The 16929-nt window shown below is 53.3% G+C and overlaps 2 protein-coding genes and 1 long non-coding RNA gene across 4 annotated transcripts in view; 2 read left to right on the plus strand and 1 right to left on the minus strand.

Annotated features, from left to right (window-relative positions):
- RNPEP (arginyl aminopeptidase) overlaps positions 1 to 5077 on the plus strand; it is a 23660-nt gene extending 18583 nt beyond the window's left edge. Inside the window, exons 9-11 of the mRNA XM_012459487.2 lie at positions 1618 to 1842; positions 3250 to 3392; positions 4453 to 5077. Coding sequence (XP_012314910.1) covers positions 1618 to 1842; positions 3250 to 3392; positions 4453 to 4611 — 527 coding nt within the window. The 3' untranslated portion in view covers positions 4612 to 5077. The remainder of the gene's footprint in view (positions 1 to 1617; positions 1843 to 3249; positions 3393 to 4452) is intronic.
- The window catches only part of LOC135268214 (uncharacterized), an 11917-nt gene extending 1386 nt beyond the window's left edge, over positions 1 to 10531 (minus strand). The window contains exon 1 of the long non-coding RNA XR_010336485.1: positions 10006 to 10531. This is a non-coding gene — a long non-coding RNA (uncharacterized LOC135268214). The remainder of the gene's footprint in view (positions 1 to 10005) is intronic.
- Positions 10532 to 10786: 255 nt separating this feature from the next.
- Positions 10787 to 16412, plus strand: ELF3 (E74 like ETS transcription factor 3). 2 transcript variants are annotated; one of them, XM_012459486.3, is made up of 9 exons: positions 10787 to 10935; positions 11361 to 11531; positions 12494 to 12715; positions 12882 to 12974; positions 13178 to 13297; positions 13486 to 13575; positions 13718 to 13834; positions 14346 to 14541; positions 15607 to 16412. In XM_012459486.3, the coding sequence occupies exons 2-9, from the start codon at positions 11369 to 11371 to the stop codon at positions 15719 to 15721; spliced, it is 1116 nt and encodes a 371-aa protein (XP_012314909.1). In that variant the 5' UTR covers positions 10787 to 10935; positions 11361 to 11368; the 3' UTR covers positions 15722 to 16412. The 2 variants fall into 2 exon arrangements, with proteins under 2 accessions (XP_012314909.1, XP_064216305.1); XM_064360235.1 differs by lacking the exon at positions 10787 to 10935 and having other exon boundaries at positions 10976 to 11531.
- Positions 16413 to 16929: the final 517 nt, after the last annotated feature.

The following is a 16929-nucleotide window of genomic DNA, read 5'->3' on the forward strand; positions in this document are numbered from 1 at the left end:
CCTCCCACCTGGACACACATAGACCCTGAGCTTACCCGGAGAGCTGCTGCTGCCGCAGCACTGCCCCAAGCCAAAACTCACATGGCAGGAGCGGTGGCAGTCCCTCCTACGGCCTTCCGAGTGAGGGCAGCCCCAGTGGCTGTCCTGATTTCTGCCTGGGAGGTACCGCTTCCAAAGAAAGGACGAACGATGTCCTGTCATGGATGCCACAGTCCGTTAGACATACCCCCACTTCTTGCTGTGAACTGAACCCTGAGTCACTCTGTTCTTGGTTTGGTGAAGTTAGGTGAAGTCCGTGTCCTCTGACAGTGGGAATGGTCAGGCCTTAGCAGCACCTACTCTTTGGTTGGAGGCTTGCATTTCAAGATCATGAGACTCTGTAGCTAATGGTAGTTAATAATTCCAGAATACAGCCGGGCGCGGTGGCTCACGCCTGCACTTTGGGAGGCTGAGGCGGGTGGATCACGAGGTCAGGAGTTTGAGACCAGCCTGGCCAACCAACATGGTGAAACCCAGTCTCTACTAAAAATACAAAAATTAGCTGGGTGTAGTGGATGGCGCCACTGCACTCCAGCCTGGGCAACAGGGTGAGACTCCGTCTCAAAAATAATAATTCCAGAGTACTTCTATTCATCAGGTGGTATGCTAAGCTTTTATTGTTTATTTGCTCATGTAATCCTTATAACTATCACTGAGGTAGGCCCTATCACCCCCACTTTATAGATAAAACTGAGGTGCAGAGAGGTAAAGTAACACACCTGTGGCCTCCCAGCTGGTTAATGGCAGAGCTGGGGTAGGAACCCAGGCAGCCTGGTCCTAGAACCCCAGTGCTTACATACAGTGTGGTTCTGGTGATCGGTAAGAGAATGTGCACTTGAGCCAGGCATGGTGGCTCAAGCCTGTAGTCCCAGCACTTTGGGAGGCTAAGGTGAGCAGATCACAAGGTCAGGAGTTCAAGACCAGCCTGGCCAACTTGGTGAAACCCCATCTTTTAAAAAATAATAATAATATTTTAAAAAACAAAAACTGTAATCCCAGCACTTTGGGAGGCCGAGGTGGGCGGATCATGAGGACAAGAGATCGAGACCATCCTGGTCAACATGGTAAAACCCCATCTCTACTAAAAATACAAAAGTTAGCTGGGCGTGGTGGCACGTGCCTATAGTCCCAGCTACTCAGGAGGCTGAGGCAGGAGAATTGCTTGACCCCAGGAGGTGGAGGTTGCAGTGAGCCGAGATCCCACCACTGCACTCTAGCCTGACGCCTGGTGACAGAGCGAGACTCTTTCTCAGAAAAAAAAAAAAAAAAAAAAAAAAAAGAATGTGCACTTGAATATAGCATCCATCAACTTGGCTCTGACAACACAGCGCTAATTTGGAGCAAAAAGCACTTTTTTTTTCCCCAAAAAAGCACTTACACGGTAGAAACAGCACGATCTCTAGGATAACTAGGACCCTGTGGGAGCAAGTGGTTATATGGGAAAGTAATGTGAAATGCTGGGGAAAGAGTTTGGGATGGAGAGAGGAGAAACTTGAGGCCTCTGGGAGTTGCCTGAACCAGTTGACCGTAACCTGGCCAGAGAATTCTGATAATATCTTCTCTCCTTCTACCAAACAGGTTTTGAGTTTGATCGATGGCTGAATACCCCTGGCTGGCCCCCTTACCTCCCTGATCTCTCTCCTGGGGACTCACTCATGAAGCCTGCTGAAGAGCTAGCCCAGCTGTGGTCAGCGGAGGAGCTGGACGTGAAGGCTATTGAAGCTGTGGCCATCTCTCCCTGGAAGACCTACCAGCTGGTCTACTTCCTGGATAAGATCCTCCAGAAATCCCCTCTGCCTCCTGGTAAGAAAAAATGGTGAATCAAGACTCCTTGTGTGCAGAGCTTTCTGTCAGGGGCCAGAGGGAGACTTATAAAAAGTAGCGTCCTGGCTGGGCACAGCGGCTCATGCCTGTAATCCCAGCGCTTTGGGAGGCCAGGGTAGGCAGATCATGAGGTCAGGAGTTCAAGACCAGCCTGGCCAACATGATGAAACCCCATCTCTACTAAAAATACAAAAATTAGCCAGGTGTGGTGGCACACATCTGTAGTCCCTGCTACTCAGGAGGCTGAAGCAGGAGAATCGCTTGAATCTGGGAGGCGGAGGTTGCAGTGAGCCAAGTTCATTCCACTGCACTCCAGCCTGGGTGACAGAGTGAGACTCTGTCTCAAAAAACAAACAAACAAAACGTAATGATGCTTGCCCCTAGGGGACTGCCACATACAATAGGGAGGCTGGAACTCCACAAAGAATGTGCCATCTGGAGGTTATAGGTTCTACTTACAAGCACCACAAGGGCAAAGTAGTAAAGCCTGGCATGCCTCAAGTCTGAAGCTTCTGCAGGCGACTCTTGTAAGCCCTTCGTGTCTATTAAGTCATTTAATTCTCACAACTCCTCTAGGAAGTAGGTGCTGTGATGTTAATGGCCAGGTAACAGAGAATGAACTTGAGGTACAGACAGGTCACACAGAACCCAGTCATCCAAAGCTCTCAGCCACTAATGCTTTCTGGCTGCTCAGTCAAAATAATACTCACCAGGGGGTGAAAAACGTTAGAGCCAGGATGACTTTTAGCAGGTGAGTGGTGGGAGGAAAAGTGGGACGGGATATTTTGGGGAAATAAGTCTGCTTTAATCTCGCTCTGTGGACCAGGCTGGAGTGCAGTGGTGCTATTGGCTCACTGCAACCTCCCGCTTCTGAGTTCAAGTGATTCTTTTTTTTTTCCTTTTTTCTTGAGACAGAGTTTCGCTCCTGTTACCCAGGCTGGAGTGCAATGGCGCGATCTCGGCTCACCGTAACCTCCGTCTCCTGGGTTCAGGCAATTCTCCTGCCTCAGCCTCCCGAGTAGCTGGGACTACAGGCATGCGCCACCATGCCTAGCTAATTTTTGTATTTTTAGTAGAGACGGGGTTTCACTATGTTGACCAGGATGGTCTCGATCTCTTGACCGCGTGAGCCACCGCGCCCAGCCCCAAGTGATTCTTGATTCTAGAGCCTCAGCCTCCAAGTAGCTGAGATTACAGGCATGCACCACTACACCCGGCCAATTTCTTTTTCGGTATTTTTAGTAGAGACGGGGTTTCGCCATGTTGGCCAGGCTGGTCTCATACTCCTGGCCTCAAGTGATCCACCCACCTCAGCCTCCTGAAGTGCTGGGGTTACAGGCATGAGCCACCGTGCCCAGCCACAAACCATTTCTTTCTCTTCTCCAGGGAATGTGAAAAAACTTGGAGAGACATACCCAAATATCTCAAATGCCCGGAATGCAGAGCTGCGGCTACGATGGGGCCAAATCGTCCTTAAGAACGACCACCAGGAAGATTTCTGGAAAGTGAAGGAGTTCCTGGAGGACCAGGTGGGTGACCCCTGCTTGGCCGCTCCCACAAGCACCCCGGGACCCACTCAGCCATACGTGCAGGAGTCACGTGGGCAGCGCTCATCGAGGACTCGTCTGAGACACCGAGGGAGGGGCAGTGACCTGAGGACCCTACCCCTCAGCCTCTTTACTAGTGTGGCTTTGGAGGCATTGCCCTAGGGACAAGAGGAGGCCTGCAGGCTTTCAGAGCTTTTTACAGTTTAGCTGGTGGGACCCCAGGGAAAAAAACTGCTCAGAGCTAGCCCACAGGTGGGAAAGAGGGTGATGGCATCATGTGGGAAACTCAAGAGGGAAAGGGGCCAGGGGATGAGCAAGAGGAGCGAAGGCTGGGAGGGTAGGTCCCCTCTGCCCTGTGACTTGGGCACGGTTGGGACCCCAACCAGACCCTTCATCACCATGTGAAAGTTGCCCTGTTGGGGAAGGGCCCAGGGCTCTCAGGATGAACTGGATGTCATCAGATTCCAGAGCAGGGAGGGGGCTGGGCTGGATAGGAAGCAATGCTCAGATTTCCTGATCTGCATGGAGTCAGGGCTGCGTGCCTCTTTGGGGATATTCTGAGCCCTCTGACAGCTTCCTCAAGGCTCCAGATTTTAGGAACTTGTGATGTCACTGGCTTACATTTGCCTGAATTTGACCTTTCCTTGGGTTTTCCTTTGTTTGACTGCAGTTGGACCATCTGCAGCCATGAGCTTTATGTGCTGAAGCCATCGATACCTGCTGTTCACTTGGTGGCTTACCACCTACGCCTTTCCAAAAGTCTGGAGTCCCATTGTGTCAACCCACCTCATTCGTTTTGTTGAGTGTAGATATCCCCATGTTAGCATGGATTGGGATGCATACTGAGATCCATCTCCATGGATCTTTGGCCCCCAAGAAGATGCCTGAATTAGAGCACTTCTGATGGAAAACTCCTCATTCCAGCTGTGATACCCACATCCCTTTTAGCACCTAGCCATGGCTGCTGTTAGACTGGGACTCGGGGCAGGCAGGCTGGACACACCCACCTGGAAAGCTGCTTAGGCACGTGTGTTTCTTGCAGGGGAAGCAGAAGTACACACTTCCGCTGTACCATGCAATGATGGGTGGCAGCGAGGTGGCCCAGACCCTCGCCAAGGAGACGTTCGCATCCACCGCCTCCCAGCTCCACAGCAATGTCGTCAACTATGTCCAACAGATCCTGGCACCCAAGGGCAGTTAGAAGCTCGTGTGCATGGCCCTGCCTCTTCAGGCTCTCTAGGCTTACAGAATAGTTGTTTGTTCCCAAATGCCAGTTCTCTGATCAGCGTTCTGGAGTTTATATCTCTTCGGGATAACCTGTTCTCTAGGCTTAGGTGTCTGTGACTCTTGGGCCTCTGCTCTGGTAGGAACTTACTTCTCTAGGCCACTGAGCCCTGAGACAGAGAACCTGCCCACAGCTCTCCCGGCTACAGGCTGCAGGCACTGAGGGCAGGGGGTCTTCTCCTCCCTTTCTGAGTCTCTGGGGAGAAGTGAAGAGGAATGATCTCCCCTCCCTCCCTCCCTTCCTGCTTCCCTTCTCCCTTCCTTCCTTTCCTCTTTCTCTCCCTGTTTCCTTTTTCTTGCTGATTTTATGCAAACGGCTAGCATTCTCATCGCCCTTTTTTCAGGTTTAATCCTTATTTTAATAAAGTTTTCAAGCAAAAAGAGTTATGGATTAAGTGACTATTAAATTTCTTTCACCAGGAGTCCTCACTGTGTTTGTTCAGGAAAGGTCACTGGGGGAGGCCCAGAGAATGACAGTGTTTCCCTGTCCTCAGGGAACAGCCAGGGTGAAGGGGGTGGGTGTCCCACACATGCATAGGAAAAAAATATATGGCAAAATGGCACAGCTGGTGCAGGAAAATGAAAAAGGAATAGCATTTCAGTTCTCCGTGAAGCAGCTGAATTCTCTATCTGCAGCAGCATGCCTATTTTTCATCACTGAAAAAAAAAAAATGGGCCAGGCATGTAGGGGGAGATCCCACAAGTGCGGAGGCAGGAGGAAAAAGCCTCCACCTATTTCCATATAAATAATAAAGAAGAAAGTAACTAGAAATACAAGCGTAGTAGTTATTAGTTATTCATAGGTGATCTTAATTCTTTTACTAATGCCTCTCAGGTCGGAAGTGTGAACCTGGGGTGACATTGTGAAATGAATGACACTAAGGCAAGATGCTCTAAGCCCTCTGTCACACCAGCGTAAGGGCTGCTGGAGGGCGCCTTGGCTGTGCGGCAGCAGCACCAGCACTGTGAAAGCGCCCGCTGTTTAGCCAGCTAGGAAAGGAGACGTCCAAAATAGCTGAGGCCTCTCCTTCCCCGGAGGAGTTAGGAGAAAACTCCGCTTCTCCAAGCTCTTGCGGTAGGACTGACAGCTGTCAGGGAGGCCTACAGACCTCCGGGGCTTAACTGTCTCTATGTGATGCTGTGCTTCAGTGGTCACGTTCCATGTCCACTCTCATGTTCTGCTTCTGCACCTGGTTTTTCTTAGAAAAGATAATCAGTAATAGTAATATAAATCTTTATGTCTTTGTTCTTTCTTGATAAGTTTGGAAAAAGTACTGATGCATTATGCTCCTTACCTCACTTCGGGTGCCAGAAATAGCCCAGCCCCTACCTGAATGACACTACCACTGCCACATCCTATCTACCCTGCCCCCAGTCTCCACCACCAAGACCATGCCCTACCCACCCTGCCCCCACATTTGCAACTCAATAAAAATGAGAGTTTCCCCTCCCAGCATTCAGGGCCACTGCTGGTCTCCTGCAATTGAGTAGCAGTAGACCTCTGGACCCAAATTCTCTTTTCTGTGTGTCTTGTGTCTTTTATTTCTACAATGTCTTGTCTGCGCCAGCCAGGAGGGACTCACAGAACCCTGTAGGACTACCCTACACAGGCCCAGTGGCTGACGCCTGTAATGCCAGCACTTTGGGAGATCAAGGCGAGAGGATCGCTTGAGCCCAGGAGTTTTGAGACCAGCCTGGCCAACATAGCAAGACCTCATCTCTACAGGAAAAAAAAAAGGCCAGGCATAGTGGCTCACACCTATAATCCCAACACTTTAGGAGACCGAGCCAGGTAGATCACTTGAGGTCAGAAGTTCGAGACCAGCCTGGCCAACATGGTGAAACCTTGTCTCTACTAAAAAATAAAAAATTAGCCAGGCGTGGTGGTGCACACCTGTAGTCCCAGCTACTTGGGAGGCTGAGGCAGGAGAATCTCTTGAACCCAGAAGGTGGAGGTTGCAGTGAGCTGAGATCGTGCCACTGCACTCCAGCCTGAGTGACAGAGCAAGACTTTGTCTCAAAAAAAAAAAAAAAAGGCCAGGCACGGTGGCTCACGCCTGTAATCCCAGCACTTTGGGAGGCTGAGGTGGGCGGATCACAAGGTCAAGAGATCGAGACCATCCTGGTCAACATGGTGAAACCCCATCTCTACTAAAAATACAAAAAAATTAGCCGGGTGTGGTGGCACCCGCCTGTGGTCCCAGCTACTCGAGAGGCTGAGGCGGAAGAATCGCTTGAACCTAGGAGGCGGAGGTTGCAGTGAGCTGAGATTACGCCACTGCACTCCAGCCTGGTGACAGAGCAAGACTCCGTCTCAAAAAAAAAAAAAAAAAAAAAAGCTGGGGATGGTGGTGCATGCCTGTGGTTTCAGCTACTCAGGAGGCTGAGGCAGGAAGATCACTTGAGCCCAAGAGGTCAAGTTTGCAGTGAGTCTTGATTGTGCCACTGAACTCCAGTCTGAGTGACAGAGTGAGACCCTATTTCAAAAATAAAAATAAAAAAAGTGTTTTAGGACTTTTTCTCTACCTTTCTCTCCAACCCCAGGGTTTCCCTGGGCCTCACCTGTCTTTGGCCCTAGATGACTATGAATGGTGTGGTAATCAGTAAAGTCTTTCAGAACTTAGCACTAAATTCTGATTTCCCGGCCTCAACATGGGACCTAAGCAGTTAGCAATCTGGGTTTGGGAGTGGGATGAGGGGACGGTTGGAAGAAATATGAGTGTGTTTCAGTTGCCTTTCTTCAATACAAGGCACCCCTGAACCAGCCTGTTCACAGCTCTGCTCCGTCCTCAGCTTGAGGTTATCAAACAGGCTTCCTCCCTCTGCACAAGCGTTGGGAACAGTCGATTTGCTTTCACTCAGCAAGAGCAAGGCATTAGTGGTAACCAAGTGGTAGACTGGAGAAGCCTCTGCCCCATGGCACACTCAGCTCCACCCTCAGAGAGGGTGACATGGGTCACAGGAGAGGGATCCGGAGGCCCGGGATCGGAAGAGCTACTCCAGGCACTGGCGTTTTGATAGCAAACTGCTTCTGTGGCTCTTTCAGGACTGTTTTTGGCAGTATGTTACTGGCAAGGACTATTTTAGGGCCATCCAGTTGCCTCCCCCTCTCCCCCACCTGTTACCTAACTTATCAGTAGCTATGTTTCTTTGCTCTACAAAACCTATTGCACCAATAGGCCCAGTAATCAAGAAGGGTCATTGGAAGCTAAGGCTGGAAGCCCTTGTACCGCCGTTTTGTGACTCCACTAACTGTGGGACCTCCCATTTCTTAGCATGGGTATCCTGAGCTGTGTAGCCTGCCTCGTTCACCACTTTGGTACCTGACAGGCCTACTGGATGTGCCTGTCCTTTTATAGGACATCCTTCCATCCCGAAGATGAGGCTGTGCTGCCATATGCGCAAGCTCTGTAGGGAGAGGGGAGGCCATTGGGCTGTTCCTGCCACCGCAGAATACGGGGAAGGCCCTGGCGTCCTGCTCCATAGCTCCCTAGACCACTATCCCAGAACCTTGTCCCCACCTACATCCCATGCCTCCAAGGCACTGACCTCAAATCCAAGTATTTCCTACTTATCTCAAGGTGCTAGCCGATAGGGATCCCTTATCTCAGCTCCGTGTCACCCGTGAGGAAGCCCCAACAAGGCAAGGGAGCTGACAGCCCTCTCATTTTTCTTGTACATCCTCCTCTTCACCCCGCCATCCCGGGAGCCCCAGCCAGGTGCTCTTCAGGGCAGGGAGCACGTGAGCAGCCCTGGGGCTAGAAGCCGGTTCTTCCACATTCCTGGGGGAGGGACTGGGTGGAGGATGTGTCTGCCTCAGGCTCCCTGGAGGAGGCCCCCTGAAGGGCTGGGGAAAATCCTATTGAGCCCCAGGCTCTCCTGCCTGCACTGGCCTGGGGATGGGGGGGATCCTGGACTTTAACTCTCTCCTAGGCACCCAGGAGCTTCAGAGAGGAGGAAGGCAAGAAGCTCTGGCCATGACTTTCTTAGTCCTCAGGCTATAGAGTTAACGAAAGGAGTATCTCTGGAGGTGGAGTCACCTTTTATTTGAGTAACCATCTCACTCACCCTGGCTCAGGGTGGCCAGGAACTCCCCAAGTTGTGGCATTAATGGAGGTGGGTCACACAGATCCTACCTTTTTTTTTTGAGACGGAGTCTGACTCTGTCGCCAGGCTGGAGTTCAATGGCGCAATCTCGGCTCACTGCAACCACCGTCTCCTGGGTTCAAGCAATTCTCCTGCCTCAGCCTGCAGAGTAGCTGGGATTACAGGCAACGTGCCTCCACGCCCAGCTAATTTTTGTATTTTTAGTAGAGATGGGGTTTCACCATGTTGTCCAGGATGGCCTCAATTCCTGATCTCGTGATCTGCCCACCTCGGCCTCCCAAAATGCTAGAATTACAGGTATGAGCCACTGGATCCTTCTTTTTAGATACATGAAAAACTAGATCTGAAATTAGCTGGGCATGGTGGCACAGGCCTGTAGTCCTGGCTACTCGGAAGGCTGAGGCAGGAGAATTGCTTGTACCCGGGAGGCAGAGGTTGCAGTGAGCCGAGATCATGCCACTGCACTCCAGCCTGGGTGAAAGAGTGAGCCTCTGTCTCCAAAAAAAAAAAAAAACAAAAAAACTAGATCTGGAAGAGATCTTACGGATTATTAAATTCAGACAATTTCATTTTTTACAGAGGGGGAAACAAGTGCCGACTCCAAGGGTCTCACCCAAGATCACACAATTGCAGGTGCTGGCTATCAGTCCCCTGCCTCTGCCATCCTGTCTTACCCCATTCAGGGTCTCAAGGAGGCTCTATAGGACACTGTCCATTGTGTTTCAGGCTGAGTCCATAGAGACAGCCACAGACGTAGGGGTCTCTGCCCACAGGGAAGGCAAGGGCTCTGGCCATGGAGCTGGGTGGGAAGACTCTGAAGCCCGAAGGCATTGGGTCCTGCGCAGGGAAAGAGCGAGGGTTTCATGTACAACACACCTGGATACCTGGATGTGACTCTCAGCCTCACCCCTTCGCCAACTCTGTGTGGCCTGGGCAAGCCATTCAACCCTCCATGATGCAACTTTCTTGTTCATAAAATGGGAATAGCCATGCGTTCCTTACAGGGCTTTCTCGGTGTGAGAATTAAATGACAGAATATGCTGAAATGTGCTTGGTAAATACATTAATACTCTGCGTTCCCTCTTTGAATGACGTGACCCAGGTAGTCAGGCTTCTGACCACTAGAGGGCAGCAGAAGGTACTGGAAAACTGGGCCAAGTGAACCAGAGATTAGATGAGGTCCAGAGAGCAGGGATGAACTTACCCATGTGGATTCTGGCAACTCTGGGAGGGACAGCTTCAGCATGCGCTGAGAGAAGAACTTTCAAGCAAAGCTAGGTCCTTCAGGAATGATTGCAGCAACCCTGATGCTCAGATGAAGTCCAGGCAGTTGACAGGAGTGAAGACCTTGCCAATAGAGTGGGTGCTGGAGAAGGAGCTCTTTGGTGGGGACCGGGGCCAAGGCTAGGCTGGCACACCCGGCCACCACCAATTAATCCATGGGTATTGCCCAGCCTTGAGCCTGGAGCGTCTCCCAGCTCCTGGCCAGAGTCCTGGGTGTTCTGGGAACAATCCCTAAACCCAGTAACTCCTCTCCCTACTAGGCCTCTTTGTCACCGAACCTCTGGAATTTAGGGGCCAGCAGCTTTCTTACTCAGGTCAGCCAGGGGTTCATGTTCATGTTCTTCCCTTAGCTGCCCTCCCCCTGCCTGGTCCATCTCTAGCCTGGCCCCTCAGAGGAATTTCCTGGGCCACAGGGCAGCCGAAAGCACAGACGCCCACCCCAGCAATGTTCCCTTCACCTGCCCAAGCCAGTGCCCTGTGCCCAACCCCAGAGGGTGCGGGATGACAGACTCTGACAATCATTAAACCAGCCGGGCCTGATTTCCCAGCACCGCCTGCTAAGATCCGGGCCAAGTGGCACTGAATATGCAAATCACCTGGGGCCAGGAGCCCAGTCTAAAGGCCAGGAAATCCCCTCCGTCCAATGAGCCACCAGCTCAGGTTACTGCAGGGGACGCACTATAAAGGCTTGAGCTCAGGGAGGAGCTCCCTCCAGGCTCTATTTAGAGCTGGGTAGGGGAGTGCAGCGGCCATACACCTCAGCGCTACCTGGCAGAACTGGATTTATCTCCCGCCTGCGGCGTAAGCCTGCCTGCCGGCCTGCCTGCCACAGCCAGACTCCGCCACTCCGGTAGGATTCCCTGCCTGTCATTCCCTTGCCCAGCTCTTGGGAAACTGCAGAGGGGTCCAGAGGATTTGCGGTTCTGAACCTGCGCACTCCAGTCTAGGATCTCGGAGCAGGAGCGTAGGTGTCCTGAGGGTTGAGGAACAGAGGGAGATTGTCTCTGGGAGGGCAGAATGGCTATGACGCTGCCAGTCTGTCTCCAGGGCCCCAGAGATCTGAAGAAACAGGAAGCCCAGCAGCAGGCTCCTGCCATCCTGCCCTGGTCTGAGATCTTGGAGCCCTTCTTGAAGAGAGAGTGTCCACAGAGTTACTGATCTTCCTGCCCCTTGGGGCTACTCTTGCCCAGGGTTGGGCAGAGCAGAGTAGCTGGGAGTGTAAGGAGAGGACCCTCATCCCCTCACGAACCTCATCCTCTCTCCCCTTACCCACAGGTAGCCTCATGGCTGCAACCTGTGAGATTAGCAACATTTTCAGCAACTACTTCAGTGCTATGTACAGCTCGGACGACTCCACCCTGGCCTCTGTTCCCCCTGCTGCCACCTTTGGGGCCGATGACTTGGTGCTGACCCTGAGCAACCCCCAGATGTCATTGGAGGGTACAGGTGGGTCTCAGTGGGGTGGGATGGGGCATGGAGGGGGAGACAGATCCATCTAAGGGCCTGTTAGACAGATGGGGAAATGGGCGGGGAGGAGGGTCTCTAGGCGAATTCCAGGGCTAGAGGCTGAGACTTAGTATTGAGGTGCTGGGGTTTGTGGGGCTGTGATAGGCAGAGGGAGGTGTCGGATACCAGGACTATGGTGTTGTGAATGCTACCTCCTGCCCTTACTCCTGGGAGAGCTCCAAGGGCTGAGGTGGGAGTCCCCAGTGTGCACCAGGAATGGGGCTGTGTGGGCTGGGAGTGATGGCTCACGCCTGTAATCCCAGCACTTTGGGAGGCCCAGGTGATTGGATCATTTGAGGTCAGGAGTTCGAGACCAGCTTGGCCAACATGGTGAAACCCTGTCTCTACTAAAAATACAAAAATTAGCTGGGCATGATGGCACATGCCTATAATCCCAGCTACTTGGGAGGCTGAGGCAGGAGAATCACTTGAGCCTGGGAGGTGGAGGCTGCAGTGAGCTGAGATTGCGCCACTGCACTCCAGCCTGGGCCACAGAGTGAGACCCTATCTCGAAAAAAAAGGAGGCCAGGTGCGGTGGCTCACGCCTATAATCCCAGCACTTTGGGAGGCCGAGGTAGGTGGATCACAAGGTCAAGAGATCGAGACCATCCTGGTCAACATGGTGAAACCCCATCTCTACTAAAAATACAAAAATTAGCTGGACATGGTGGCGCGTGCCTGTAATTCCAGCTACTTGGGAGGCTGAGGCAGGAGAATTGCTTGAATCCAGGAGGCGGAGGTTGCAGTTGAGCCGAGATCGCGCCATTGCACTCCAGCCTGGGTAACAAGAGCGAAACTCCGTCTCAAAAAAAAAAAAAGAAAGAAAGAAAAGAAAAGGAACGGGGCTGTGAGGTCTGCTGGGCAGCCTGAGCTGAGCCTGTTGCCATGCCTGGCTCTTGCAGAGAAGGCCAGCTGGTCAGGCGAACAGCCCCAGTTCTGGTCGAAGACGCAGGTTCTGGACTGGATCAGCTACCAAGTGGAGAAGAACAAGTACGACGCCAGCGCCATCGACTTCTCACGGTGTGACATGGACGGGGCCACCCTCTGCAATTGTGCCCTTGAGGAGCTGCGTCTGGTCTTTGGGCCTCTAGGGGACCAACTCCATGCCCAGCTGCGAGACCTCAGTGAGTCCAGGCCCTGGAGGCGGGGGAGCGGCTCCATATGTTGAGCCGAGTTGAGTTCAGTGTGGCTGTGGGCAGCCTGGAGCTCTGGGCCAGAGGCACAGCCAGAAAGAGCCCTTGAGGGAGGAATGAGGGGAGTGTGACGTTTCCTTCCTTCCTTCCTTGTCAGCTTCCAGCTCTTCTGATGAGCTCAGTTGGATCATTGAGCTGCTGGAGAAGGATGGCATGGCCTTCCAGGAGACCCTAGACCCAGTCCCTTTTGGTGAGAACCCGTTTTCTCCTTCCTTCCGCAGCCTGTCTTGTCCCATCCCTGCCCCTCCACAGAGTGCTAGAGATGACCCCCTCCCCAGACTTCTTCCTCCCTCAACTAGAAAAATCGCAGCAGGTCATCAGACCCATGGGCAGCCTCACCCGTCCTAGTCCGGTCCCCTGAGCCCTCTCTGAGTTCTCACCTCCTTTTCCTAGACCAGGGCAGCCCCTTTGCCCAGGAGCTGCTAGACGACGGTCAGCAAGCCAGCCCCTACCACCCCGGCAGCTGTGGCGCAGGAGCCCCCTCCCCCGGCAGCTCTGACGTCTCCACCACAGGTGACAGCCCTCTCTGGGGCACAACCTCCCTTCCCCCAAGTGTCCCTGGTTCCCTCTGGCTCCTGGCACCAATACTCGGACCCTCTGGCAGGAACGGGAACAGGCTGGGAAGGGTGTCCTGAGAGCCAGCAGCCTGGTTCAGCAGAGGGTGGGCTGGCAAGGGACTCACTCTGACACCACCCCCCCAGGGACTGGTACTTCTCGGAGCTCCCACTCCTCAGACTCCGGTGGAAGCGACGTGGACCTGGATCCCACTGACAGCAAGCTCTTCCCCAGTGGTGAGTCGTGGGAGGTCACCAAGAGGGCGTCCCATTTACCACTGCCCAGAGGGCCCAGCTCGTCTGAAGGCTTTTCCTGTAGAGGGGCTGCTCCCCCTAACTTCCCCCTCACCCTCCTTGACCTTCCACCCTGTCCCCACAGATGGCTTTCCTGACTACAAGAAGGGGGATCCCAAGCACGGGAAGCGGAAACGAGGCCGGCCCCGAAAGTTGAGCAAAGAGTACTGGGACTGTCTCGAGGGCAAGAAGAGCAAGCATGGTGAGCTCCGGGGGCGCCTGGGTCTGCCCTGCGCTGAGACTGAGCGGTTCCCTGGGGCACTGCAGGGCATTGTGGGTATTCTGTCCCCCGTTTTCTCTGGTCTCCCGCATGGCGTTGGTTAAGGCTGTGCACATGCTGGGGGCTCTACGGTATTGGTCACCACCTGATTGCAGAGCCTGGCTTGGTGGTCCTGGAGAGGAGGGGGAAATAGGGTCCCTGTGGAGGCGCCTGGCACTAGAGTCCAGATGTCCTGTCCACTGACTCCAGCTCTCTCTGCACTTGGCCACTGCCTGCCTTCTGGGACCCCTCAGTGATGTGAGGAAGCCACTGGTGGGTGCTTAGGTGGGCTGAGGAGAAAGGCAGCCACCCCGCACAGAGGGCGCTGCAGGTTCTCTGGAGGGGCCTGCTCCGTGCCTGTGGCCAAGTCAGCGGTGCGCCGGGGCGGGCAGGGCTGGCTGGCCTTGGGTGAGAGGGGACACTGGACGGAAACTGACAGAAGCTGGCCTTGCAGCGCCCAGAGGCACCCACCTGTGGGAGTTCATCCGGGACATCCTCATCCACCCGGAGCTCAACGAGGGCCTCATGAAATGGGAGAATCGGCACGAAGGCGTCTTCAAGTTCCTGCGCTCCGAGGCTGTGGCCCAACTGTGGGGCCAAAAGAAAAAGAACAGCAACATGACCTATGAGAAGCTGAGCCGGGCCATGAGGTGCGCTGGTGGCCGGGACCCGCACGATGCGGCCGGACATGGGGACAGGCGCTTATGGGCCCATCTCCCTCTTTCGGCTTCATGCAACAGGCTTGAGTCTGTGGAGTGAGGACAGCAGCAGGGTTGGCCTACTTCGTGCATTAAAAGACAACACGGAGAGAGTATTATCCTGGCAGACAGCAGACACAGTGCACTTGGTGGCGCAGGAACTGTGCCCACCCCAGGGCCTGCCTTTCTCCTCGTTGAAGGAATTAAGTTGCTTTTCTCTGGCCTCAGTTTCTTCCTATGGCCAGGGGGAGAGCAGGTCATCTTCAGTTCCCGTCCAGCCCTAAAATCATGTATTTCTTTTTTTTTTCTTTTTCTTTTTAAAATAGAGACAAGGGTCTCTATGTTGGCCAGGCCAGTCCCAAACTCCTGGTCTCAAATGACTCTCCTGCATCACCCTCCCAAAGTGCTGGGATTATAGGCATGAGCCACTGTGCCTGGCCTTTTTTCTTTTTTTTTTTTTTTGAAAGAGGGTCTTGCTGCAGTGGTGTGATCTCAGCTTACCGCTACCTCCACCTCCCAGGTTCAAGTGATTCTCCTGCCTCAGCCTCCTGAGTAGCTAGGACTACAGGCATGTGCCACCATGTCCAGTTAATTTTGTATTTTTAATAGAGATGGGATTTCACCATATTGACCAGGCTGGTCTTGAATTCCTGACCTCAGGTGATCCGCCCTCCACGGCCTTCCAAGGTGCTGGGATTATAGGCATGAGCCTCCGCGCCCAGCCGCCTGGCCTTAAAAATCGTGTAATTTAATGATCAGACACAAGTCATAGCCATAGGATACAAAGAAGCAAGGGCAGAGAGCCATGTGTCCTGACCACAGTTACAGGCCAGTGTAAGGACAGAGCAGACAGCTTCTGCTTGCGGGTGGGAAGAACAGAGGAGTTCAGGAAGTGTGAGTCAGGCTGAGACCAGTGGGCTCGGGTCACCTGCGGGTAATGCGGGCCACGTGGGAGGGCTAGCCGTCTGGGGCCCGTTTCCTGCCTAAGCACCTCTGATCACCCTTCTCCCGACCCAGGTACTACTACAAACGGGAGATCCTGGAACGGGTGGATGGCCGTCGACTCGTCTACAAGTTTGGCAAAAACTCCAGTGGCTGGAAGGAGGAAGAGGTTCTCCAGAGTTGGAACTGAGGGTTGGAACTATACCCAGGACCAAACTCATGGGCCACTCGGGGCCTGCAACCCCTCCTGGGAGGACAGGCAGGCCAGATGACCCCTCCACTGGGGAATGCTCCCAGCTGTGCTGTGGAGAGAAGCTGAAGTTTTGGTGTATTGTCTGCCATCGTCCTGGGACTTGGAGACTGTGGCCTCGCCTCCCCGACCTCCTCTTGGAATTACAAGCCCTGGGGTTTGAAGCTGACTCTATAGCTGCAAGCGTGTCTCCTTTTATCTGGTGCCTCCTCAAACCCAGACTAAACGGAGACGGCACCATCCTCCTGCAGACACCTGGACTGAGCCAGGGAGGCCTGGGGAGGCCCTTGGGGAGCGCCATGATGGAGAAGACAGATGGAGAGCCTCCTGGGACAGGGGCTCTAGCACCTTCTTTCCGGACTAGCGTTCACCTTCCTGCTTGGTGCTTGGGCTCCACAGGCAGGGGTCAGAGCACTCCCTAATTTATGTGCTATAAATATGTCAGATGTACATAGAGATCTATTTTTTCTAAAACATTCCCTTCCCACTCCTCTCCCACAGAGTGCTGGACTGTTCCAGGCCCTCCAGTGGGCTGATGCCGGGACCCTGAGGATGGAACTCCTGGCTCCTTTCTCCTGTGAATGGAGGCAGAGACCTCCAATAAAGTGCCTTCTGGGCTTTTTCTAACCTTTGTCTTAGCTACCTGTGTACTGAAATTTGGGCCTTTGGATGGAATATGGTCAAGAGGTTGGAGGGGAGGAGGATGAGTGTCTACCAGGCCGAGGGTGAGGGCACAGGCTGATGAAGAGGGGAGTAGCAGGTTTGGGCTTACAGACAGGTGGGCTGGGGGCTGGGAGGCGAGCAAAGGAAGCAGGTGAGGCTGCTGGAGAACACCTACAAGACTTCACGCAAGGACATGAACTCAGAGAGCAGAGGTCAGGAGCATCCCTATGTCACAACACTGCTCGGGTGACCTTGACCTTGACCAAGTCTGTCCTCTTTAGGACTGATTCTTCCTGTAAGGCTAGGGTTTGGACCTGATGTTCTCAAGATGTCTAGAATTGCATGGCCGGCCTTGTGGAACAGATGCTTTTACATTCCAGCCAAATGGACTGTAAGCTGTATATCTGTCATATGAATCCCAGTTTTTGAGTCTGACAAAATCAGAATTAGGATCTTGTAAAGGGGAAAAAAAATGGAGATAGGTA

This window comes from Aotus nancymaae, unplaced genomic scaffold (assembly GCF_030222135.1).
Source record: "Aotus nancymaae isolate 86718 unplaced genomic scaffold, 86718_ANA_hifiasm-v0.15.2.pri h1tg000039l, whole genome shotgun sequence".
Taxonomy (NCBI): Eukaryota; Metazoa; Chordata; class Mammalia; order Primates; family Aotidae; genus Aotus; species Aotus nancymaae.